The following is a 27,158-nucleotide window of genomic DNA, read 5'->3' on the forward strand; positions in this document are numbered from 1 at the left end:
CGACGGGGCGGACCGCGGCGCGGAGGACGCCGGGCCGGCAGCCCTGCGACGTCGCGGGAGGCGGGGGTGGGAGGGAGCGGGCCGGGAAGTAGTTCCGGGTGCGCGGCCCCGGATGTTGGCTGCTCCCGCCGCCGCCGCCGCCGCTCTCGGCGCCGCTCCGGGCCTGGGCCGCTCTCTAAGGGCGCCGTTGGGACCTTTCGCGGGGAACGGAGACGCACGCAGCGGCCGGGGGCTCGGCCGGGCCGTTCCGGCCTGCGCAGCCTGAGGTGAGCAAGCGTCGCCAGGGGCTCGTCCGGGCTGGGGCGGCTGGCGGGGAGGCGGGGCTGGGGCATCTCCTGGGACGCGGGCGGGGGCTGCCCTGGGCGAGCGGCGCTCGCTCCCCTCCGCGCACGCTCCCGGTGGCCCGCGGTGGGCGCCGGGCCGGGCCGGGCCGGGCCAGGCGGGAGGTGCCTTCCCTCACCCGCGGCGACGCAGCTCCTCAGCTGCCGCTGCCCCTCAGCCCAGCGCCGCTTGCGCCTGCCCCTCCCCCAGGTGGGCCCGCGCCGCGGATGCCGGGGAGGCGGAGGACCGCGACAGTCGTGCTCTCCTCGCTCGGTGACCGGCGCCTGGCCCGGGCTCGTCCCGTTCCCGGCGCGATGCGGCGTTCTCTCTTCGCGCCCCCGGGCGTTTTTCTGCCCGGACGGCGGCCAGTGCCCCGCGGGTCGGGGGTACCCTGGGACGGGGGTGAGGAGGCTCGGGCGAGGGTCCCGCCTTCTCGCCCACCCTGTCGTCGCGTCCTTCTCTGGCATTGGGGCAAAGGCAGCCTTCGCATGCGGACGTGTTGCTGCTGTCCTGCGTGTGTTGCATCCTGCCCACGTGGTAGTGTCCCGTCCCTCCCACTCCCTCCATTTTTGCAGTTGGTCAAGAGGGAGTTTAGCGGGATGGCTGTGTCGTCCCCCCCCCCCCCCCCGGCTGCTTTACAGTGCCCCCTCTCTCCCGTGATTTCTTCCGGGCAGCGTGGAAGGTGTTAAGGTCAGTTTGTTTTGCTGAGAATGACGGTTGTTTTATGGAAGAATCAAGAGTTGTACTCTTACGAAATTGAGACCAGTCGGGGACATACCAGACCTTAGTTCATTGACATCTTTTCCACCCTAGTAGCTCTTGTTCTTTTCTCTACCGCTTAATCCTCCAGAGAGCAAGCACTTGCTACAGATGTGTTGATGTGCACAGTTTTCCTTTCTCTGTTCTACTTTCCGTGTGTCTGTGGCCTAATGTTTTCCATTCTATGTTGGTGCAGTGCTCTGGTGGTTGCTAGATTCCCTGAATGAGTCGTGTCAGGAAGCTCGAGATTGGTGGGCTGCTTTTCGCCATTCACTGCCTTTATTTTTTTCCTTGTGTTTTGTTCCCCAGTGAGAAAGCATGCATGCATGTTCTTTCGGCTTTAGTTATTATATACATAGGTTTTCTTTGGCAGGTAGATTAGGTTCCACTTGGTTGTTCTGAAAGTTCTTTTATTCCACTTTTCTAAAATGCACTAGGTACTGTTGGGCTCTGTTTAACACTGGTTTTGAAACACTTTGGGTATTTTTGTTCGTTTTGTTTTATTTTCCCTTTAATAGCTGCCTCTTCCAGGTTAAGGTCTCCATCTTGGCTATGTTTTGCTCTTTGGAGACCACAGATTACTCTTTCCAGTAGTAGCACTGACAGGCTTTTTATTCCTTTTAAACCATAGCATGCATTTATAGAGAAAACGATAACTGTTCCCCCCTCTTTTTTTCAGGCCAAGTGATCCCCATCTTTATGTTAGGAAGGGGTGTAGATGTGGTTGAATTTTTGAGTTTTTAGATGAGCTTGGAGGTTGCTGATTCCTGTTTGGTTTTGTTTGGAATCGAGATGAATCTTCTGTGCTGCTGAGGAGTTTCTCATGCCTTTATTAGATGTTTTGTGGACGAGGTCAAGATGTTTATTTTGGCTTTCAGTTTATTAGTTTGGGTAAAATAAAACTTAACTGTTTTGAAGTCATTCTTGTGAAAATTTCTAGTATTCTCTTGTTTTTCCACACTAAAGCTTTTCCTTTTTTATTATTTATTTATTTTTCAATTTTAGACAGTCTTATGTAGACCAACCTGACTTCTCATTATTGATGGTTGTGAGCCACCATGTGGTTGCTGGGAATTGAACTCAGGACCTCGGGAACAACAGCCAGTGCTCTTAACCTCTGAGCCATCTCTCCAGCCCCCTGAACTCATGCCTTCACCTCCCAAGTACTGGGATTACTTGCCTGTGTTACTACTATAACTGGCTACATTGTAATCTTAAAATGCATTTTTTTTTTTTTTTTTTTTTTTTTTGAGCTGAGGATTGAACTCAGGGTGCATTTTTTTTTTTTTGTTTGTTTGTTTTTTGAGACAGGGTTTCTCTATAGGTTTGGTGTCTGTCCTGGATCTCGCTGTGAGACAGGGTTTCTCTGTAGTTTTGGTGTCTTTCCTGGATCTCGCTGTGTAGCCCAGGCTGGCCTCGAACTCACAGAGATCTTCCTGGCTCTGCCTCCCGAATGCTGGGATTAAAGGCGTGTGCCTTTTCCCTTTTTTATCTGATACAAGTGTGAGCATATTCTTCCTTTCCCTTCTATGTAGAATAAAAGTATTTAAATACAGACTCTGCTTTCATTATGCTCACTTTGGGTGGGACTGTGAAAATAGAATGTTTTTCTGATACATTCTGAGGCACATTTTTATAGTAAGGCTGTCAGCATTTGTATACTTGTGTAAAGTACCATGCTGTGAAGTAAGGTATATAGACACAAGGACTAAAATAATGGGTGTCTGAAAGCTTCAACCTTGTGTTGAAAAGGAGTGGAAGTTGTCTCTACCTTTGGAAGAGCAGCCTTACACATCACACATGCTAAACAGTCTTTCCATTTGAAGTAACACAACCAAGTAAGTGGTGTGGAAAAGGGATTTCCATTGTGAAGAGGTTTATTCAGGAGATTAAAGGGACTTATAAAGGCGGAAAAGTGGCAGGAGATACCAAGTAGCTTGATGGTCACAGAGCTTTTTATTGGTGGATAAATACATGTACTTATAAGTTTGGCTAGGGTACATTGGTTGAGGATCATCAAGAATGGAGGATTTGGTTTGGTAGGGTGCCGTAGTATTTTCTCAAGACAGTGAAACGATGTATATTGTATCCAAGAAAGATTTTGTGTTAGCTGAGTGTGCAGGAAATGGGGAAACTGACTAGAATGTTCTTGGAAAGTTTTAGGAATAAGATGATGGTCTGATATAAGAAACTGGTTGTGAAAGTAAATATCATTTATTGAATACTTGTAGCATTCCCAGAATTATTGTAAGCTTTTTACACATTTTTAATTTATTTATTAAGTCTTCATCTTAAGTTTTGGAATCATAAAATGACTTAGGGCAGGGTCCTAACTGTATGCATTTAATCATCATTTATGGTGGGTAGTCATGTGAGATACACATTTGCAGTGATAGGCCTCTAAGTGGTAGCGAAGCACTGAGTAGATATTTGTAGGAAGGGTGTAGGACAGTGGGGGAACTCTGCAGAATTTGGGGTTTTACAGTAGGCTAATAGGAAAATGAAGCTTTCTGACAGGAACCAGGAAGTAGTTTCTACCACAGAAGCCAAGAGTAGGAAGATTTTCTACAAGGTAGGATTGTTGACAATATTTAATTCAGTTTAAAAATTGATGGACAGAGACCTTAATGCAAAGACATTGAACTAGAGCAGAAGGAATTTTGAAAGGAAAGTAACAGATTGACAAATTATATTTTCAGAGGTTCTGTAGAGATTTTTTTATGCTGGTATGGTAATATTTTAGTATTTTCTCTGGTATTATTATTGACCGTATCAGTTACTCAATTGTCAAAAAATGAATTTGTCTTCAGAAAAGAAAGTAGTGTTCTAAGCCGGTTGGTGTTATTGCATACCTTTAGTCCCAGTATTTAGGAGGCAGAGGCAGGAGGATGTTTGAGTTGGAGACCATACACAGAGCAAGTTTCAGGACACCAGAGTTAACCTGTCTGGAAAAACAAACAAACAAAACAAAACAAAACAAAACAAAAAACAAAAAAACAAAAAAAAAAAAAAAGAAAAAGAAAGAAACTAGTGTTTTAAAGATAGTTACTTTTTACTTTTAACTATTCTTTTGTTCGTTTTTCTTTTCTTTCTTTCCTTTTTTTTGAAATAGGTTTCTTTATGTAGTCCTGATTGTTCTGAAATCCTCTATGTAGACCAGGCTGGCTTTAAACTCAAAGATTCCCTTGCTTCCGCCTCCTCTGTCACCACCATGCACCAAAGGATCACACTGTCACATTGACAGTCTCTTGTGTCTGACTTCTTTCTTGTTTAAGGGTTGTTCATGTAGTAGGTTAGTGTTTCATTGCCAGATATTCTACAGTATGGACGTACTGTATTTTTATCTAGTCTTAACTCATTTAAGCCCTTCATCATTGTCATCTAGTCTTCATTATACCAACTCTTCTTACAGCTTAATTTTTAGTTTATAAACTCTACTGTGCTCTACTAGGCATTAGGGATCCAAAGGTGAGTAAGCCATGGTTGGTCCTTGAACATGTGTAGAGCTTTTATGATGTATGTCTATTTTCTCACTCGTTATCTCATTTGATCACACAGCAAACTTGCAGTGTAGGGAAAACATCTTTGGGACAAACTGTGTTGTTAGATGACCTGCCCAGGATTGCACTTGAAGTGCTGGAGCAGATGTCATCTTTGTTAATTTATTTCCTTCCTTCCTTTCTTCCTTTCTTCCTTCCTTCCTTCCTTCCTCCCTCCCTCCCTCCCTCCCTCCCTCCCTCCCTCCCTCCTTCCTTCCTTCCTCTATTCTTTGTTACTTAAAGGATCCCTGTGTAAATTTCTGAAGAGTCAAGGGAACTTGGAAATCCATATCACTTGGAGAAATCATTTCATTTTTTTGCCCCCCCCCAAAAAAAAAACTGCTGTGTTGCTTTGAACTTGAAGTTATTTTCTGCCTCTCCCTCATTAGTATAGGATATAGTATAGATATGAGCCACGACATCCAACCTGGGAATTACTGAATTTTTGTGACAACTCTTTGGGACTCAAAGTGAAGACTTAGCAGAATTTTGTTGCTTGTTTGCTCTGTTTAGACAAGTCATTTTATATTTCTGCTCTTCTTCCTAGAACTTGAATGGTATTGAATGTGATGACAATAGGTAATGTTAGTAATAACTACACTAACATTTTGAAATCTTATTTTAGCAAAGAAGTGTTCGAATACATTCAATATACATTCAATATATCCCTAAGTAGTAGATTTTATTATCAGATTTTCACAGATGAGGAAATAGACACTTTAAGGTGAAATAACTTGCTTAAGGGTACATAGCTAGGAATGGAAAGAACCAAGTTTTGAAGTTTTCATAGTCTAATTTCAGAACTTGGAATTAATCACTGTACTGTTTTGCTTACTGATTGTGAATTAATAAAAGGTAACATTTCAAAGAAGAGCATGATTGGAATATGAAGATTGGATTTTGAATATAGTTAGAGAGGCAGTGAAAATGACTTGACGTTGCATGAACATTTCTTTTAATGTGGACCTAAAATAAGATGGATGCTTAGACATCAGTGTGTGTTGTTCACTGAGTGCTCTTCACTGTTGGTGTTCTCTGCCCACTAGCTCCCCTCTTTGTTGCTCTGCAGAAACTTTGCCCCTCTCTTTGCAGTTTTCTCTGAACTCAGATTTTGCTTCCACTTTGAACAGTTCGCTTTTTAGTCCAAGAGGGAGGCACTCTGCTGGGCGGTGGTGGCGCACGCCTTTAATCCCAGCACTTGCGAGGCAGAGGCAGGTGGATCTCTGTGAGTTCGAGACCAGCCTGGTCTACAGAGCTAGTCCAGGACAGGCTCCAAAGCCACAGAGAAACCCTGTCTTGAAACCCCACCCAAAAAAGAAAAAAAAAAAAAAAAAAAAAGAGGGAGGCACTCTACCTCTTTCTCCTCAAAACTCAGGAAAACATCACAGTGGCATTTCATAATAACTTTGAAAATTTTTGACTACCTTAATTGGCATAACTGTATTTCAGTGTACAAAAAAAGAACCAAAGTACAGTGTTTTGGCTATAGAGATTGACTTATACTGAAATTGGGAAAGGCATCTGTTGTACAGGATTTTTGATTTAATAGAATTTGTTATAACCAGATCAGCAAAACATTATTACTGTGGGCCATCTGTTGGGAAATGGAAATAGCTTTGTTGCGAGGAACCAGATGTTGTACTTATATTTATAACAATGGCACTCACTCTACTTATTTTAAGTAACCTTTTGCTGGTAGGTACCTTTGGTTGCTATTCTATTTGATATATGAGAACTCGATGTTTTTCAAACTGATTAATACTCTTGTACATTCAGGTCAAAACAAATGACTTATGGTGCCAAACTTTAATACTGCAATAAGATAAACTTTTACTCTGACTCCCTTCGTAGACACAGTTTCTAATACTTTCTAGGCTACTTGGGTTGCTTTAAGAATTTTACCATAAATCTAACATGATTCTGTTTTGGTGTGATTGGATCTATATTAATAGCTCAGAGATCTAGGAGTGCTTGCTCTGTAGTTGTGAGGACTGGAGTTTGGATTCCAGCACCTATGTAACAAGCCAGATATTCTGCAAATGCCTTTACTCCCAACTCCAAGGAATGCAATACCCTACCCTCTTCTGGCATCTATTTGAGTTAAGTCACAAACCTGTGTACACACGTTTCCATACACTCACACAGACACATACATGAATAAAATCTTAAAAAAAAAAAAAAAAAAAGACTGGTGAGGTAGCTTGGTTGGTAAAGGTGCTTGCTGCCAAGCTTGATGACCTGCATTTGGTTCTCGGAACCCACATGGTGGAAGGAGAGAACTGACTTCCACAACTTTCAGTCAAAATTTTTACCTGGAGTGCAAAGCAAAGAGCTGTCAACTGAATTCCTAGTCAGTAAGAGTACTGTTAGTGGGATAGGGTTAAATTTAGATTAGTATTCTGATTGATTAGAAGAGTTTAGTGCTAATGTATGTATTAAACACCCCGGAAATTGGAGTCAACTCTTGCCTAAGGTTGAGACCTGCCCTGACCTTTGAAACCACCGATGGACCTTAGTTTCTGATTGTTACTGTAAGATTTCTGAGAGGAGTGTGGTAGTAGGTCCTGGCTTTCCGTAGTGGTTTCAGAGGTTATAGATAGAAACAGGTTATTGTTTACATTCTAGATTTTGGGGATTATTGAATTATTAAAAATGATTCTTGCAAATAGACTTAATGGGTTACCCTACTGTCACCCATGGTGAGTCCAAAACATACCTAATTCACTTGCTATCCTATCTTGTAGTACCAAAAGAAAACTTTTTTTTTTTTTTTTTTGAGACAGGGTTTCTCTGTGTAGTTTGGTGCCTTTCCTGGAACTCACTTGGTAGCCCAGGCTGGTCTCGAACTCACAGAGATCTGCCTGGCTCTGCCTCTGAGTGCTGGGATTAAAGGCGTGCGCCACCACCGCCCGGCCCAGAAAACTGTCTTATGATGTGTTTCAAATTTATACACTTTATACCTCTTAGTGACTTTATTTTCTGAATTTCTTAACAAAGAAAACTATAACTATCTAATCTTCAACTCCTTCAGAGACCGAGACGGAAATAATATTATCTAGTAAAACAGGAAGTGCAAACAAACGACTTCCAAAAAATGTGAGTTATGACAGAAACAACCAGCTGCCTGGACAGTCACCTGAGGTTTCTCTGCAATGTTGGGGCATCATCTTCAGCCTACAGGCTTAGCATATTCACTGACAGACTCATTTGTGAAGCAGGATATATGCAAGGCCTACCGCTCGACCCCACATTCAGTGCAAGTATTCCATTTATCAGGTAAACTTGAATTCTGCCAATGTCATGTCATGATTCAGGATTTTAAATTCTGGAAATTGCTGGTGTTTTTGGAATTTGGCTTCCCATTCTTCTTGGCTTGCGGGTGACTTTATCTCCTTTATTAAATGCCAGTCTACTATTGAGAGACCAGACTGTCAGGCTAGTTACTCTTCCAAGAATAACTGTGCCAGCTACTGTTCCACTGCACACCAGGAGCCATCAGTCCACTGCCTGTTCAGCTGCCTTCGAAGGAAGGGGCACTGTACCATTTCTTGCAAAGGCACTTTGGCGATGGTGCCATATTGCCCTGGCCTCAGAGGATGCCTATTGCCAAAGCTGCAACCACACTTGTCTTGGCAAGGTTCAGCAGTCTGTGTCTGTGTGTGTGTGTGTGTGTCCGTCCGTGTCCTGCTTGTCAATTTTGGACAGCATACTGTCAGCAGTTGATTGAGTGGCTAACTTTTGCTATAGTGAAAGTAAAGTCCATGTGGAGGTTCTTCAATGCTTATATTTTCTGTACTTACTGTGCAGAACATGTAGGCATTCTTACATATTCAGTCAAGTAGTACATAACAAGGCATTTTGTGTTTCATCTTAATTTTAAGAATTAGTATTGTTTTAAATAGTGTGTATCAAGTTACCCTTTTAGCTGGTATGATGAAATAAATAAATTGTAGTTCCTAGAATATTGAATTTATCATTCAGGCCAATGAACTTTCCTATTAAAAGACTTAGGATACGGCCATTTAGCTTCTCTTCCCAAGCCTACGTTCAGTGGTAGTCTAATAAATAAAAATATGCCTGTATTCCCAGCATTCAGGAAGGGAGGCAGAGGCAAGAAGTTTGCTGTAGATTTGAGGTCAGCCTGTTGTATATAGTGATTGAATGCCAGTAGGGAAAAAAAGGTAGCCACCACAGACCATGGACTTTTGGGTTCTGATCTCCTCACTTGTATTATGAATCTTTCCCTGTGAACACTCAGCTTTGTAAGTGCTCTTAACATGTCCTCTCAAAACAACATAGTACTCGGTGTGGACTAAGTGAAGAGTTTATGAAGCTGTTAACTTTCTTGGTCTGTATTCTAGCTTTCTAATGAAGTCTGAGACTATTTACTTCTTTCTGGTAGCTGAGGGACTACCCTGGGTCATATTCAGTTCCCATATTGATTTATAAGAATTTCTTTGAATAAATTCATAGAGAATTCTTTTTAGTAGAGCTATCAAATTGAGTACTTATTTTCTTCTGACTATACACATGCCATTTTCTCAGGAATAATAGTCATTCATTTTTGCTTCCTGAAATTTAGGAAAAGAAAAATAATTAATTGTGCAAATGCTGGAGTTGAGTAAATAATACCCAAACATTTCAGTCTACCTGCTCTATTGATTATACGCAGATGTATATAAAATGTAAGTTGGGTCTGTAATTACAGTTGCTTGAGAGACTAAGGCAATAGGATCGTACATTTAAGGCCTGCTTGGGCTACAGAATGAGTTCAAGGCCAGCTTGGGCAATTTAATGAGCCCCTGTCTCAACATAAAAGGTAATAAGAGGTCTTAGGGATATAGCTTAGTGAGAGAATGCCTGTCGAACACGTGGGGTTTAATCTTCTATTCTCTCGCCCAACTCCAGTATATAAAATAAAATGATTCCTCATCTATTGAGGTTCAAAAATTGAGCTTTTCTTTTCTTTTTTTTTTTTTTTGTTACATATCTCAAGTGTCTTGTTTTCTTTTGAACTGATGTTATTTATTTATTTTTGTTTTTTCATGACAGGGTTTCTCTGTAGCTTTGGAGCCTATCCTGGACTAGCTCTGTAGACCAGGCTGGCCTCGAGCTCACAGAGATCCACCTGCCTCTGCCTCCTGAGTGCTGGGATTACGGCTATTTTTATTTTCTTACTACTAATATATTTTTTTGAGACAGGGTCTCACTGTATAGCCCTGGCTGTCCTGGAACTTGATATATTGACCAGGCTGGCATCAAATTAAGGAGATCCATCTGCCTCTGCTGGGATTAAAGGCATGTGCAGTCATGCTAGACTCTTATATTATTATATGTGTCATTATTATCTTTAACAAAATTGGTGATATTTTCTTTTTTCTCCTCATGTATGTATGTGGGGTGTCTGTGTGTGTACATGAATTTGTGTGTGTGTTGTATGCACATATGTATATGTGTATGAATGGATGACCAAGGTTGACATTGAGTATTCCTTAATCATTCTCCTTCTTATTCATTAAGGCAGGCTCTTTTATTTGAACCGAGCGCTGTCCCATAGTTTGCCTGAGGGAAATCCTGTAGTCTCCTTGTTTGTACTGGAATTATAGATGGGTGGCTGTTAGGCCTGACTGAGTTTTATGTGGGTTCTGTGGATTCAAACTCTAGTCTTCATGGTTGCACAGAATTGCTTTAACTATTTAGTCATTTTTCTAGGTGGGTCGTCTTCCCCTCTAATTTAAATGGACAGCATTTCATGGATGTCTTGATTTCCAGTGCATAACCAAATTCCTGATTACTTTAAAATGCCTTTTATGATTGGCTTTTAGTTGAATTAAGATCCAGGCAAAGTCCATGCATTGCATTTAGTTTTGTGTGTTGTGGGGCGTTTACCCACCAGCCCCACAGCTCCCCAGAGTTTTCTTGAGTGTGAGCAGCAGGAAATATTAGAAGGATTTATAGTGTGTAGATAAACAGAAAATAAAGGATAGCCTCGAGAGGGCTTGGAACCCTTTCCAACAGCCCCTGTCTCTGCCCTAGGGTATTTATAGAGAGGCCAAGGGGTGGAGCAAAAGACCTCCTCCCCTAGCACAGCCAAGTGCAGACCATCTCAGATACCTGCACCCAGTCCCATGGACCTGCTGGGTAAAGCCACGAGGAACCTGAAAACGGGCTCCCACAGAGTGTGTGTGTGTGTGTTTCCTTTTTAAAAAATTTTATCTCAACCGTAGCTCACTTCCCCTTTGATTTTTGAGACAGTGTTCTTAACTATATGTAGTCCAGGCAGTCTGTGATGGTTATAGCATTAATTGTCAACCTAACAATCTAGAATTAGCTGATGAGGAAATGGGCCTCTGTACATGCCTCTGTGTGGGGGTTTATCTTGATGCTATTATTTGGGTGACACTGGAATCCTGGAACTGAGTAAGAAGTAGGTAGTATTCATTCATGCTCTCTGCTTTCTGATTGTGAATGCCATGTGACCAGCTGCCAGCTGCTTTAGGCTGTCACCCTGACTTTCCCAGTATGCAGGACTGTGCCTTGAACCATAAGACTTCTCTCTTAAGTTGCATTTGTCTGGATGTTGTCACAGCTTCAGGGAAAGAAACACAGATACTGAGCTAGAATTTGCTGTGTAGCCCAGGCTAGCCTTGAAGTATCCTCTTGCTTCAACCTCCAAATGACATCATTTTAGGTATGAATCAATATGCCTGAGCTTCCTCTTTTTTACTTTTGTCAGACTTTGACTCCTTTGGTGCCTTTATCTGTCTCTTATACAAAATTCTTTTATATTGCTTTTGGAACATAAAACTTTTTTTTTTTTTCCATCAGTTCAAGTGTTTTGGGACGTTAAGTATAAAACATGTGCCAGGCATTGGAGGGAGATGGATGTTATTTGATATGCATTAACCCACTAGGAACTAGCATTCTAGTGGCAGAGACACGTGCATAGTCAAACATGGAGTACAGGGTAGATTTTTTTGCCCTCAGTTTCATGTAGTCCAGGATAACTTTGAACTCAGTATAGAGCCCGGGACCACCATAAACTTCTGATCCTTTTGCGTCTACCTCCCAAGTGATAGGATAACAGGTCTGTGCCATCATCATGCCCTGTTGTAGAATCATCTGAAAACATCCCTTTAATCATGTCCTGATCAGAAACCCATGATTGATTGTCTCTTGAATGAATCCAAATTATACCCTTTTTGGTCTGGTCTGTCACTCAAGTGTCTACTGGCTAGTGGTTTTTAAAACCACTTTAATTTAGTTTTATTGTTACTGTGGTGCTGAGGGATTGGACCCTTAGCCTCATACATGGCTAAGCATATACTCTCACTGAACTGTCATCTATTTCTCACTGAATCGTACCACCTTTTTTGAGTGGAACTAAAACCAAGTTTATACTATGCATGTAGTATTTTTATTTTTCAATGAGTTTACAAACATCTTTGAGAGGAAAAAATATGTTTGTGTGTGATTCTAGGACTAATAATGAGTACTCAGAGAATCACAGTTGATGCACCCAGTCTGTTCCTACCTTCTCTGAATCCAGAGTTTCTGCCACTTCAAAGAGAATGTCCTGATCTAGATCTCTTGTTCATTCGGTGGTTCAGATCAGGGATGACAGGTATACAGTTTTCATGTCAACTGCTTTTCTATCACTGTAGCTGTGGGTATCTATTACCTTTTGGTTCTGTTCAGAATTGACCTCAGTCTACCACTGTTGGTTGAGCAGAATTGGAAATGATGTGAAACCTTTCTGAAAACTTTGCCCTATTCCTGAATTACCTTATATATCACCTGATAGAACTTTTAATTGGTAGACACCCTGGGTTCACCCAGCATCAATGAATTAGGATTTCTAGGAATGGGATAGAAATGATAGCTGGGCAGTGGTGGCGCATGCCTTTTATTCCAGTGCTAGGGAGGCAGAGGTAGGCGATCTTTGTGAGTTCAAAGCCAACCTAGTCTACAGAGTGAGTTCCAGGGCAGCCAGGGCTACACAGAGAAACACTGTCTTGAAAAACTTAAAAAAAAAAAAAAAAAGTAATGGTTTTTAGACTGATTTTAGGTAGCAGGGAGGTAATTTTTATTTTTATTAATTCTAGTATTGAAGACCATTAGCCTCCTGTCATTTGGGGTATATTTCAGCATGTATTCCTCTTGACATTCAGAAAGTTCTGATAGGTTCATTTTATTTTTCAAGGTGTGATAGACTCTTGCTTTGAATTACACTAGGCAAAGCACATGAATCCAATGCCCAAGATAAAGATACAGGATCCAGAGAAATGGCATGTTAGTTTTCTAAATATAACTGAGCTCATATTTAAAGCTTGGAACCCTTGAGCTTTCTGAAAGCCAATTCTACCTTTGTTTATTGAATACCTTTAATAGTAATTAAAATGGAAGGGCTTAATATATTGGGAGTTGATAGTTTTTTATATTTTGAATATTTCATGTATATCAATAAAGGTGATTTGAACAAATATGATTTAATTTACTGTTGTCACATTTTCCATGAAAATAAATATATAAATTAGAGGGGGAAAAAGGTCTTTTTATTGGATCATATGATTTGATTTTTGGGTCCGGATGTTGTGGTTAAGTTACTGAGCAGAGGAGAAAGACTGGAGCTTCAGGATTATCAGTGAGTTAATGACAGACCCAAAAATAGAATCCTTCTCTTTTCTTGGTTATGATTTGGTTTGAAGAGGGGTCTGTGATCTGGTTAGATAATTGCAGGAAGTAAGGTTTGGGGTTTGGAAGAGTTAGAACAACTCTGTTCTGTTTGGCCAAGAAGTCCCCTCTCTCCCTTGTGTTTACCACCTGATTTAAGACCATGGTTTGAAGCAAGAGGGAAGAAAAGGCTAGTTTTAAACTTCGTGTTCTTAATCTTAAAAAGCTAATGGTTGCTTCCTTCCCCCAACTCATTTTGTCTCGTTTTGTTTCAGGAGAGAGATATATACTATGTAGTTGATCTATAGGAAAGAGTGATGGCTTTCTTCTGTTTTTTTTTTTTTTTTTTTAAATTTATGAACCTTAAATTATTTAATTCTTTGACAAATTTCATATATGTATTCATTGATCATATCCACCAACTCTCCCTTCCCTCTTGTATGAACTTTTGTAATGGGCTGTATGTGTATCATTGTTTAGTGAATAGAGTATGGTTTGGAAATAGTGGAGACCTCAGAACACACTGTTGAATGGATCAAGGGGTTATCGATTTGAAAGTGATTGTTAGGAGGGGAGTTGTTTTCTAATGTCATTGCTTTACTACTTTGTTCTGTTCTAGCTTTGGATCTTGGGGCAAGTGCTATATATAAGAAAGCAGGAACTTGACAGAAAAACGTGTGCATGGCTGCTGAACTCTTCCCTCTAAACAGATATGATGGGATACAATTCACTTATCATATAGTTCATCCATCTAAAGTGTAAAATCCAAGTGTGTTTTAGTGTACTCACAGGTGCAAACAGCACTGCAATCTAATTTTAGAACTTGTTCCTCCCCCTCTAAGACACTCCATACTCAAGAGCAGCCAGTCCCTCTCCTCCATTTATACATCTCTTCTCCCCTTAGAAACTAAGAGTCTGATTACTGATTCAAATTTGCCCAATTTTGGATACTTTGTATAAATTGAATGGTATCATATAATTATAGGTTTTTTGTTTTTTTGTTTTTTTGTTTTTTTGGTCTTTTTTTTCCCTTTAGCATAATGTTTTCAAAGTTGTAAGCGTTGTAGCCTGTCAGTACTGGATGGACATAGTACTTTTATATTTAATACACTATTCAATTACTCATTGGCTGGTAGGCATCTGGATTGTTTTACTCTTTTGTTGTTAGGATTTAATCTTTTTAGGTTTTTCCTGTGGATTTATATATTTAGGGAGGTTTTCTTTTTCTTTTTTCTTTTTAACCCTTAGGAGTGGAATTGCAGGATTATATGGTAAGTCAGTGTTTAGCTTTTTGGTGGGCTGATGGGCTTTTCAGAAGAGCTATACTAGCACTAGAGGATTTTAAGAACTTCAAGGAGTTTAAAATTTATAAACTATTTAACTGTTGTCATATCTGGGTGCAGGTGTTCCTACTTTTTCCACCATGGCTTCTGGGGGTCAAACTTAGGTAGTGAGGTTTTTTATGACTAGTCCCTCCCCCCAAGCCAGATTGCCTGCTGTGATGATGGTTTTGATTTTATTTCTTTTGTGGTAAATAATGCCAAATACCTATGTATTTGTGAGACATCTGCCTGTCTTCTTTGTAGCTGAGGCTGTTGAAATCCTTGCCTGTTTTTAAATTAGGTTGCCTTTTTAATTACTGAGTTTTGAAGGATATATGTATGTATGTATGTTCTGGATAGAACTTGCTCTTCTATTTTTTCCTAAATTATGTTGAAATAGAAGTAATAGACATAAAGACTGGATTAGAGATCCAGTCAGTTTCAAACAGATCTTATTTTAACTTGCTTTTTAAAAAATTGTCTGTGTTCAGGTGTACATGTGTGACAATCAGAGGCTGATTTTTGTGGAGTTAGTAGTTTATGTGAGATCTGGGGATTGAACAAAGGTGCCAGGTTTGCAGGACCATTTTACTAGTTCATTTTTAAAATTTTCTTTTTTTTTTTTTAAGATTTATTTATTCACTATGTATACAGCTTTCCTGCCTGTGTGTGTACTTGCAGGCCAGAAGAGGGCACCAGATCTCATCGTGAGTGGTTGTGAGCCACCATGTGGTTGCTGGGATTGAACTCAGGACCTTTGGAAGAGCAGTCAGTGCTCTCAAACACTGAGCCATCTCTCCAGCCCTCTCTCTCTTTTTTTTTTTTAAACTCTGGAAGAAATGGATTGATTGATTCATTGAACAGATAAAAGTAGCAGTAGTTAAAGAAATCTCTTAGCAACCACTCATTCCCTGCTGTCCTCCACACCTGGTCTCCTGGCAACAACATTGCCATCTACTGTCATGTCCTCGATAAGAGTTTGGTTATTCTGTACTGTTTGTGTAAATGGAATCATATAATATGTGGCATTTTGTGTATGAATTTTCACTTAGCACAAGCTTTCAAAAGTTCATCTATATTGTAATACATAAAAAGATGTTATTTTTATGGTGCAATAATATGTTACATATGTTGTCATTGCTATACTTACACATTTTGTTTCCTGTTCATTAGCTGATAGTAATTTGTTTTTTAATTATGAATAGCCAAATGCTATGGAATGTTTAAATACAAATTTTTATAGGAATATATAAATTGTCTTGGAGATACATATGTCTATAAATAGAATTGCTCAGCCTTTGAACTTTGAAAGAGGAGTATGTGTGTTTCTAGGGATTGAATTTAGGGTCTTGTGCATGCTAGGTAAGCAGTCTGCCACTGAGCTGTTATCTTCAGTCTCCTTTGCCTTTTTAAAAAGCAGTCGATGAGGAGAAGATGATTTCTAAAGAGTTAAAGAGTCAATATGATTTTGGCTAACTCCACAGCTCTTCATTGCCACCTACCTATGGAACAGACTACCAAGGGTGATGTTTGGGTCAGCAGAGCAAATGCACCCAGATTATTGCCTCACAGTCCCGGGTGAAGAGGGAAGACACCGAGTCCTAGATGGCTATGTCTTTTATTAAGTTCTACCCACATACAAAGTTACTTCATTGGAGAGGAGTAGACTAGGAGGCCAGGAGTGTTTAGAGAAGGTGTACTTCATAGAAACCAAGAGTCAGAGAAGTATTGGCTCTAACAGCATTGAGGTAGAGCTCCAAGAGCCATCTTATGTGAAAAGACTGCTGTTTTATCAAGATGATGGAGTCACTTTTAGGAGTGATAAGTTTAGGATTTTCAGGAGGCAGTGTTTTGTACATGGTTGGAGAACTGAGGGAAACCTTGCTGGAGAAAGAAGGGTTTGATCTGCATTTGGGCATTTAAAATACAGTGCTAGATAAACTACCTGTGACGTAAAACAACAGAGAAAGGTAAGCTTGTACCTGAGCTCTGTGGTTTGACCTTGTTGATATTTCTCTTCTATCTTGCTGTAGGTGGCCTGTTTCTGATTTTTGTGTTTTAGTTGTGAATTCATTTATTCAGATTCATTATTTTGAACCCCTGTTTGGAGGATTTTTTTTCCCCAGACCTACATCAAAGGGGAGTTTCTCCTATCTTATAGGCACTTTAAGCAAAATTCTAGCCCTGAGCTTGTGTGCACTGCTCCAATCCCTTAGTGTGTCCTCCATCCCCTTAGTACCAAGGATTAAAAAACAGTTTTCCTTATTTCTCTTGGATAAGACCTCTATTTTGCTGCTTTTACTTTGAGAGGTCTTAAGTTTGTCCAAGGAAGGCTGGTTTTAGTACTCTGCCTACCTCTTGTTTCCTCCTCATCTAGTTTTACTTCCATCTCTTATTTCACACCAAGTTTTGGTCCTTTTATAAGGGTTTTTACATATATAGCCATCATTATAGTTATTTCCAGTGGTTATGGTCATCCCAACAAAAACGTAAGTTTCTGTGTTTAGTTAGTTGCTGAGAACCCATTTAAGTTTCTTAAAGGTTATAAATTTAGATCAAAATCTAGTGATTTTTTTGGCCCTTTAAGTGTTTAGAAAATAAGAGTCAGAGTTCAAGCAAGGTTTTGCATTTCTTCTTTTGAAAACTTAGAAGTTCTTACAATACTGTCTAAGATGCTGCCTAGCAGCACTGGGCTGCAACTGGGAATAAGCAGGCTTTAGAGTAAGCACCCCTTCAGTTGCTCACATCTCACCATGTTCACCTACACATTGTGTACCTGGCCTCTTCAGTCTTTCTGTAGTACCTGTAGTTAGAGTTTTCCTGCCTGGCCCACAGTCAGGACAAATCTCTCTCACCCGCCAGGCTCATAGACGCTCAGACCCAACCAAGAAAGCACACAGAAACTTATACTGCTTACAAACTGTATGGCTGTGGCAGGCTTCTTGTTATCTACTTCTATCTTAAATTAACATTTTTGTTAGTCTATACTTTATAGTGATATTTTATTTGTATTGAAATGTGATTTTATTTATATGTTAATAAAGTTGCCTTGAGGTGAGAGCAAGCCAGAGCAGAAACTGGGCGGTAGTGGTGCACACCTTTAATCCCAGCACTTGGGAGGCAGAGCTAGGTAGATCTCTGTGTGTTCAAGGACACAGCCAGCATGGCAGACACACGCCTTTAATTTCAATAGCAACCATAGAAGACCTGGAGGTCTGCACAAACAGGCAGTGACAAGGAGGTCATGTGGCTGGGTTTACAACCAATGAGAAAACAGAACAGAAAATCTATAAAAAAGATAGGACATACAGAGATAGCTCTCTTGCGGAGAGGAAAAACAGCAGAAGCAGTGAAGGGTAAGGTTTTCCGCTCTTGCTCTGACCTCGTGGTTTTTAACTCTGCAATTGGTTCTGTGTTTCTTAATTAACAAGCCGGTTACATCTACAATACTTTGCCACATGGCTTGTGGCTTATTGGTGTCTTTACATGTTGCTTCTCATTTCAGCGGCTGGCAGTGTCTCTCCCCCAGCCTTCCACTTCCCAAAATTCTCTTCTCTCTCTCTCTTGTCCCACCTATACTTCCTGCCTGGCCACTGGCCAAACAGCATTTTATTTATACAGAGCAATATCCACAGCAAGTACCTGTTAATCCTAGACATTTGTGGATTATATTTGTACCTAGTAAAAATATTGACATTCTACCATTAAGTTATACAGTGTGCTAATAGATACATTTACATTTATTCATTTATTCTAAACAAGTCTGTGATGGTTAATACATAAAATTGGGTGGTATTAATACATAAAATGGGTGGTATTATCCTCAAGTTTTAATGAAGAAAATAGTAGTGTATCAGAATCTGAACTACTTGAGTGCTACTCTGCTCTTTCTGATTTTACAGTTCTTCAGATCAAGTATTAGTGGAATTTAATACGCAAAACCAATTAAGATAGCAGTTTTCCTTGAAGACTAGTTGCATGGAGGAGATAATGTGGGTGTAGGTACTGGCATGTTCAGTGCTAATGGTAGCTTTCAGGCACCTTGCTGGAATGCTTAGAATTCTACTGAACACTTTGGACACAGTTTGTTCTGTGACTCATCTGTTAACTATGAGGTCTCATAATATGAGGTCTCAGCACTTTTCAGTATCAGTTACATTGTGTCTCTTTTATGTGCGTCATTGATACTATCAGTAATACTTTTCATTCATACATGTTTTATTAATGGTGATTCTTTTAGCTTTTTATTTTTGTGTGGGAGACCAGCTTCCACATTTATTTACCCCAGGGACTCTTGAGGAGAGAGGAATAAGAGATTTAGATAGAAAGATAGAGGGAGAGAGAAACAGAAACACAGGATAGCCTCGGGTGGGCCGATATCCAGCGGTCCCTTCTGTCTCTTCTAAAGGGCTATTTATAGGAATGCAAAGGGTGGAGCAAGGAGCTCCCCCCTAGCTCAGCCAAGTGTAGACCCTTCCAATCACCTAGAAACCATACACATGGTCAAGCAATCCTCTAATGCAGCTCTGCTGGGTAAAGCAAGCTCAGATCTCTCCAGGAACCTTTGTGGGCCTCCACATTTTTATTCAGTGTTTTAATTAGAATTGTAGTTGTAATTTAATTTACTTTGAGGCATCTAATAATGAATTCTTTTTTACTTTTAGATTCTCTTTGTGGCCAGATGGGTTTGTATGGACAAGCTTGTCCATCTGTAACTTCATTAAGGTGAGTACTCTTTATTTTTCTTTATTGGAACATCTCACATTTGGAAAGTTATGTTGGTCATGTCATGTAGTGAAATTCAAGATGAAGGCTCAGTATAGTGTTGTTGTTGTTTTTTTTTTTTTTCAAATAGAATAGCATCACTCTTCATCTCTCCAGTGAAGTACAGTAAATCACCTTTGCTGTAGAAAAAAATACTGTTTTGTGACATAGTGCGTTTTGAAGTGGGAGGTATTTATGCTTATAGACATTTTTGAGAAAATGGGATTTAGCTCTGTTAATCTCCAGGGATAATCTTGACCATGAAACAACATAACTATACTTTTGTTGTTGTTTCTTAAAAATTTAATCTGCTTTCTATTTGCTTTAATTAAAAAATACATTTCTGTTGCTTTGTAGCAGATCATTAAGAAAAACTAAATTACTGATTTTAACTTGTTTCTGAAGAGTGGTATAAAAACATGTAATTTAGATTATCCTCTTCTACATTAAATTAAGCAAATGAAATTAAAAAGTAGGAATTAAGTTGTTTTATCAAGTTAGTGGTTTCAGATTTTTTTAAGTTACCAAATTTCTTTCTTTGGATCCAGTCTCATGTTAGATCCAGTGGGTAAAGCAGACAAGTGTGAAGCTTTCCTAGGCTGCTATGTTCTATTCTTTTAGTGGCCTCTGAGGGGTTGTTGTTGGTCCAGGAAGCAGATTTGAAAAGTAACCTTGCTGGTTGTGCTGGCTTATGCCTTTAAACCCAGCACTTGGGAGTTTGAGGCTAGTTCCACTGTTATTTTGAACCGGGTTAAAATAACCCAGGGAAAGCTTCACTGAAAAGGAGACATTTGAGTGAAGAGCTGGAAGAGTGATGGAATGAGCCAGATTTATATTTGGTATGCAGAGAATGAGCATTTTAAGTAGAGGGAATCTAGAAATTGCCACAGTAGGAGGCTGTTCTATGTTGGAGGAACATTATGCTGGTCAGTGTTAACTGGAGCAGAGTAAATGATGACTTGAGGGCACGAGGAGAGAGAGAATACATTGCTATAGTCATGAATGTGAAGTTAAGGAGTGTGTAGGTTTGGGACAGAGTCTCATTTTCTATAGTGACACGAAAGGAGAATGGACAGTGAGTTTGCCCTTGTGTGTTCTCAGTGCTAGCAGCTGTCAGAGCAGAGCTCGCTCCTGGCTGTTCTGTGGAAACTTCATGCCATTTAACCATGAGAACACATTTTCCACCTACGTAGCTTGAGTGTTTTTCCTCCCTTTGAAGGCAAGGGATACCTACCTATATTGTTCTAGAAGTAATTTGGGGAGGGGGAAGCCTGCCAATTTCTTGTCTCTCAGAACTGTTCTAGAACTAATTTGACTTAATGGTGATTTCTTTGTATGTCATGGGAGGAATCATTTTTTAAAATATATTTAAAATTTTGGGAATGGTTGTATCAAGCTGTTTTGTAGACTTTGCTTTTCCACTGAATAGATTTCATTAAAAATAACGTATAATGATATGCTGGAACAATCATATATAAAAGCTATTGACTGATATTTTAAAGTTGTTTTGAGTATTTATGTTTAAGTGAAGGCCTTATATAACAATTGGTTAAGTTTCATGCTTGCCTAAATTTTGCTTGATAAGGTTACAGAGCTGAGATAAATATAATTTACCCAGTGTGCTGTAATTCTTGTCTATAATATTCTAGAATCAGAATCTTTTAAATATAGTTATAAATTTGTCAACTCAGACATTGAAGCCCAATAACATCAGAGCTACAGTAAGGACTTTCATTTCTGCAATGTTCTGTGTGAGTCCTCTGAAAAAACAGGGATTCCCATTCTCAGAGAGACGTATATGATGAAGACTGTTGTCTGTCATTGGGTTTTGTAAGTGGAAGCTCTTTTCAGATAAGAAAGGAAAGATATATTCTCCTTTTCCCAGAAGGATGTTAAAAACATGATTACTTACAACAGCTATCTATGCCCTTTTCAAACCAGAAATACTTGTCTTGCTGTTGTGGCAAAGTATCGAAGCAAAACAAAATAAAAACCCCCCCCCCCCCCCCCACAGAAACCAAACAAAACCAAAAAATACTTAAAGAAGAAAGGGTATGTTTTGGCTTTAGGCAGCTGGTCATATTGAGTCTGAAGCCAGGAAGCAGAGAGTGAAGAAAGCTGTTGTCTTTCTCCTTTTTATCCAGTCCAAGATTCCAGCCCATTAAATGGTGCCTCCCACACTTAGGTGTGCCTTCCTACCTCAGCCTAATCTAGAAAATTCCCGAAGAAGTGGGCAGAAGGGGCCGGAGAGATGGCTCAGCGGTTAAGAGCACTGGCTGCTCTTCCAGAGGATCCGGGTTCAATTCCCAGCACCCACATGGCAGCTCACAACTGTCTGTAATTGCAGTTCCAGGGGATCCAACACCCTTACACAGATGCACCAATGCAAATAAATAACTCATTAAAAAAAAAAAAAGTGGGCCGAGGCTGGTTTCCATAGTGATTTTATGTATCATTAAATTGGCAATCATTCACTATCACCTCCCAGATAAGAGCCAGAGTTCTTGGAGTAGCTTGGACCCACAGAGACAACTGCTTGTTTTCCTTTCCTCCCTTTATATGTATCTCCATGTGTTTATATGCTGTCTATGTCTAAAGTGGCTAACCTAAAGTTAGGAAGTACATGAGCTGGTGGAGAAGAGCCATATCATATGTATGGTGGAGGTTTGTAATTGCAGTTATGAGTGAAAATGGACAATATATGTGTAAGTTAAGTCAGTGAGTGGAATGAAAGTGTATGAACTTGTAAAATTCTTTGGGTGAACCAGGATTATTGGCACATATGTGATTCCAGCACCTAGAAGGCAGAAGCTGGAAGATTTCGAGTTCAAGGCCAACATGGGATGTATGGGAAGACTCTGTCTCCAAAATAAAACTTTTTGGGTTTTAGTGGGGGAAGATAAGGTAAATAGGTTAAAAATTCCTTAAATATTTACAGTAAGTAAATTAAATTGTAGGTGATGTTGGATCTTGTTTAGACTGCATTGGGTTGGTTTTTAAATTATAGTTGCTATATTTTTATGATTTAAAAAGTAATAGCAAATTTAGAGAGCTTTAATGTCTTCATGTATCTTACTTTGTCAATAGATAATTATGTGTGAATTCAAGAAAAACTCAAATTTTCTCTGAAGTACTGTTTGTGTTAGCTAAATGTATTGATTTAACTAGGTCCTTATATGGTAGTATAAGCAAAATTATTTGAGACAAGCTTCAATATGTAGCTTAAGCTGAATCCAAAATCCTGATCTTCCTGCCTGTCTCCCAGTTGTTGGAATTACAGGCACCTGTCACTATTCCTGGTGCTAATTACAAGGCCTCTCGTGTGGTGGTACATGTACCACGAGAGGCAGAAGCAAGATCAGGAATTCAAAGTTATTCTGTTACATAGTGAGTTCCAGGCCAGCCAGGGTTACCTGAGACCCTATCTCAAAAATACAGGCAAAAAATTATGATAATGATAACCTATTCTGCATATTGAGATTGTTTTATCACCTGTGGTTTTATTTGGGAGGCCCATACCAGGAATTTGGACAGAAGATATCTTAGTAGAAATAATCTTCACTAGGTATAAAGTTAACTAGGCAACAGAATGATGAAAGTAAAACTCTTAATAGAAGATGAGCCTTTGAAATGGGAGTGAAGGAGAGGAGTTGCTCCATGACTGCTTTTGGTGTCTTAGCTTGCAAGAGAGAGTGTGTGAGACTGAGACCAAGACTTCTGAGGAAGATGCTGGTGTTTCTGAATTGGGTGTGACAACACTAAATCTCAAGTGCTAGAAACACTGAGAACTGGATTTACTTGGTCCTGTGGGAAGGTGCTGGGGGAGTGTGTGCATGTGTGCATGCCTGCCTGTCTGCCTGCTTTGTTTGTTATTTTATTTCAACAGGGTTTAACTATGTAGCCCTGGCTGACCAGGAATCTATTAGGTAGACCAGGCTGGTCTTGAACTCACAGAGATCTGCCTGCCTCTGCCTTCTTAAATACTGGGATAAAGGCATGTGCCAATCCAGCTGTGAGAATGCTTTCTTGAATCCCAAAGAATAGACTGGAAGCTATAATTCACTTCTTCCTTTTCCAGCCTTGCAGTCTGTTGTTTTGGTTATTTTCTTGGTGGAACTTTTGAAAAGCCAGCTGGCAGAGCAGAAGTGTGGTTTGCAGAGAATTCTAGCTCCAGTTTGGCAAAGCAGAATATAGTGGGGTAGTGTTGAAGTTTGCAGCTGAGAGGCAATGACTTAATAATTGTCATGCTTGTTCCAGAAGACTGCTCAGAAACGTGGCATAAAAAGATGTTTTCTAAGATCTGTTTTAGCCCATCTTAATGTGATTTTGGTAGAATGCCTGCACATTGCTGAAAAACTTTAGTAGGTCTTGTAAATTATGTAAAAACATTAAAAAGAAAACCCTTCAAGATTAACAAGTACTCCTGTAGTCTGAATCTGTTGCATTTATATGCTGAGTTTGGGTGAGATCTGAATAGTGAGGGATACCAGGTCATCAGCATCCATTCAGTTGATGAGTTTGACATGGCAGTGGTGGAGCTCAGATCCCCCAGTTTCTGAGCTGATTCTTAAAAATTTTCAGATTCTGTTTGGTTCTTGAGTTTGGATAAGATGGATTTGAATTTTGTGATGTACACAAGTTTTTTATGTCTGAGTACAGATTCGTCAAGAGTGAAAACCTCAAAACAAAGCAGGTTTTCCTTGAGCACTTACTCTACAGACAAATGTGCATATATAACATGACTTCTTTCCCTAATATATAGCAATACACTTGGAATTTGGTTTCCTCAAAGCAAAAATAGAGAAATTCTTTTATTCAGCATAATTTTGAGGTTATATCTATGTTGCTGGGTATATTACTCAATTTTGGATATGTATACTTACAATTTATCCATTCACCCATTGATGAGTGTTTGGGCTGTTTCTAGTTTTATCTATTATAAATAAAGATGCTATGAAAATCATTGTGCCCATATATGTCTAAATATATGGTTTATATTTGGGTAAATATATAAAAGTGAAATGATCGAATCATGTGATGGATTTGTGCTTTACTTTTTAAGAAACTGCCAAATGTTTCTAAAGCAGTTGCACTGTTTTACATTCCCACTAGCAACATTTAATTTTAGCTATTCCAGTAGGGGAGTAGATATCTCATTGTAGTTTTTGCATGTTCTCAGTATCTGATGTACCTGAGCATCTTTTCAGGTAGTTACTTGAGATTGTGCATCTTCTTAGTTCAAGCATCTGTCCAAATATTTTGTCATAAAAAATTGGTTTGTTTTCCTCCTGATTTGTGAGAGTTCTTTATATTTCTAGATACAAATGCTTTTAAAGAATACCTTCTGTCCTCTTGTCTTAGAGTTTCTATTGCTGTGATGAAACACCATGACCATAAAGCAAGTTGGGGAGGATAGGGTTTATTCAGTTTACACTTCCACATCATTATTCATCACTGAAGGAAATCAGGATGTTGACAGGACCTGATGCAGAGGCCATGGAAGAGAGCTGCTTATTGGCTTGTTCATGTGGCTTACTCAGCCTGCTTTCTTAGAGAACCCAGGACCACCTGTCCAGGGATGGCACCTCCCACTATGGGCTGGGTTCTCCTCCATTGATTACTAATTGCGAAGATGCCTTACAGCTGTATCTCATGGAGGCATTTCCTCAACTGAGGCTCCTTCCTCTCTGATGACTCCAGCTTGTGTCAAGTTAACACAGAAAATCAGCCAGTATACCTGTCCATGTTGTGTTTTCATTCTTTTGAAGAACAGAAAATTTCAAATTTGATAAAATTTATCAGTTTCTTATTATGAGCTTGGTGTGTGTGTGTTTACAATTTCTTCTAATACTTTTAGATTTTACATTTAGGCTTATCCCCCCCCCCCCCATTTTTGTAAGAGATGTGATGTCAGACCATCCCACGTACAAATATGAACCTGTTGTTTGAATATCATTTTTTAAACTCAGATATTTTTTTTAGTTCAGTGATTTTTTTTGGGGGGGGACTTTTATTGAAAGGCAACTAAAATTATATGTTTGAATATGTTTTGTGCCATATTCTGTTGAGATAGCTGTATTGTAGTTTTAGACTAAGCTTTGAAAACTGCTAGTCATACTTTTTAAATTTGGGGGAAGGAACTAATATATCTTACATTTGTTAAGTGATAACTTGAAAATTAGATAATAACTGTAGGGTCCTTGAGCAGATGAAGATAAGTTTCAGCAAGAGTTTTAGCTAGGCTTGGTGACTTATACCTCTAACCTCAGCACTAGAAGACTGAGACAAGATAATTGCTTGAGTTTGGAGCCAGTCTGGGCTACATATTGGGGTCTGGAACGTTTTTTATTGGTGCTAGAGATAAGCTGGTCAGTGGATAGGATGTTGCTGTGAGATAGGAGGAATGTGTTGTAGTGTGGTACCATGCTGCATGGTTATGGTAAGCACTTGGAATTGGATATTTCAAGGGGGCCAAAGGGTAACAGACTGGGGAAGTGGAGAGTCTTGAGGGTTCCCACTACAAAGAAATAAGTTAACCATGATGGGTATGCTAATGCCCTGACTTGATCATTGTATGTACCATAAATATGCATGCTCTGGCTGACTTGGAATAAAAGACAAATTTAAAAACGTACTCAGAAAAATTTAAGAGAAACTTCATTGTATTTTATTTAACATTTTGTAGCCCTAACATTTAAATAGGATTTTTTTTCTTTTTTTTTTTTGTTTTTAGATTTATTTATTTATTATGTGTACAGCATATTTGACTACAGGCCAGAAGAGGGCACCAGATCTTATTATTGATGGTTGTGAGCCACCATGTGGTTGCTGGGAATTGAACTCAGGACCTCAGGAAGAACAGCTAGTGCTCTTAACCTCTGAGCCATCTCTCCAGCCCATAAATACGATTTAAAAGCTATCCATTGTACAGTTTTCTTACAGCAATGTTAATATACCATAACATTTTCACTACTTGATAACATTATTAAATAATACCTCCTTAGGTTAGGCTTCATTCCTTTTTGTCATCTTCCAACTGGTTTGTGTGTGTGTGTGTGTGTGTGCACTCTAGTGAACATATTTTCTTTTCTTGGGACAGCAGTGGGTTTGAGACATTATCACTATGTAATTTTGGCTAGCAAGAAACTCACTGTGTAGACCAGGCTGGCCTCTATCTCACAGAGATCTGCTCACACAGAAAACATACAGTCAGTCAGAAAACACAGGAATAAAGTCAGAATGGCAAAGCTGAGAAGCCCTCAAATGGTGTCAAGGAACAAAACACAAAACAGCAGAGTCTTGAAAAGCTATGTCTCCAGGTAGACTCAAGGTCCAAGATGTTTTAGCAATAGCATCTCTGTCCATGACTTGTTGGTAGCCATTTCACCTCAGATAGCTCTGGAATTCCCTTCCATACCTTTTCACTCAAAACAATTATAATGATAATGAGTTGGTGTTTTATATAAATTGGTAACTACTGATAGTGCTCTTAAAGCAAAAAAAGGTCTATTTATTTAGTTTTTAGGTTAATGATTATGTTTTACAAAATTTAAAACTCTTTCGTTAAATTATAGCCTTTTAGGAGTCCAGATCAACTCATTCTATTTTTTTTAAGTCAGAGTGATTGAACCCAGAGTCTTGCCTATGCTGTGAAAACACTCTATCATTGACTTACATCCTCAGTTCTTGAGGTTTGAAAATGTCTTCCTGTGTAGTCAAGGCTGGACTGGAACTGGAGACCTGCCTCAGCCTCCTGAGTGCTGGGATTCTATGTAGTGTG

General features: G+C 39.6%; 1 protein-coding gene across 4 annotated transcripts in view; it reads left to right on the forward strand.

Annotated features, from left to right (window-relative positions):
* Positions 1-203: 203 nt before the first annotated feature.
* The window catches only part of Foxj3 (forkhead box J3), a 99,138-nt gene continuing 72,183 nt past the window's right edge, over positions 204-27,158 (forward strand). For 3 of the 4 annotated variants that reach the window (XM_036178214.1, XM_036178217.1, XM_036178216.1), the window contains exons 1-2: positions 204-266; positions 19,279-19,339. In XM_036178214.1, coding sequence (XP_036034107.1) covers positions 19,296-19,339 — 44 coding nt within the window. In that variant the 5' untranslated portion in view covers positions 204-266; positions 19,279-19,295. Of the gene's footprint in view, positions 267-961; positions 1,012-19,278; positions 19,340-27,158 lie in introns of those variants that run through there. The other variant, XM_036178215.1, reaches the window with a different exon arrangement.

The sequence above is a fragment of the Onychomys torridus genome, chromosome 2 (assembly GCF_903995425.1).
Source record: "Onychomys torridus chromosome 2, mOncTor1.1, whole genome shotgun sequence".
NCBI lineage: Eukaryota > Metazoa > Chordata > Mammalia > Rodentia > Cricetidae > Onychomys > Onychomys torridus.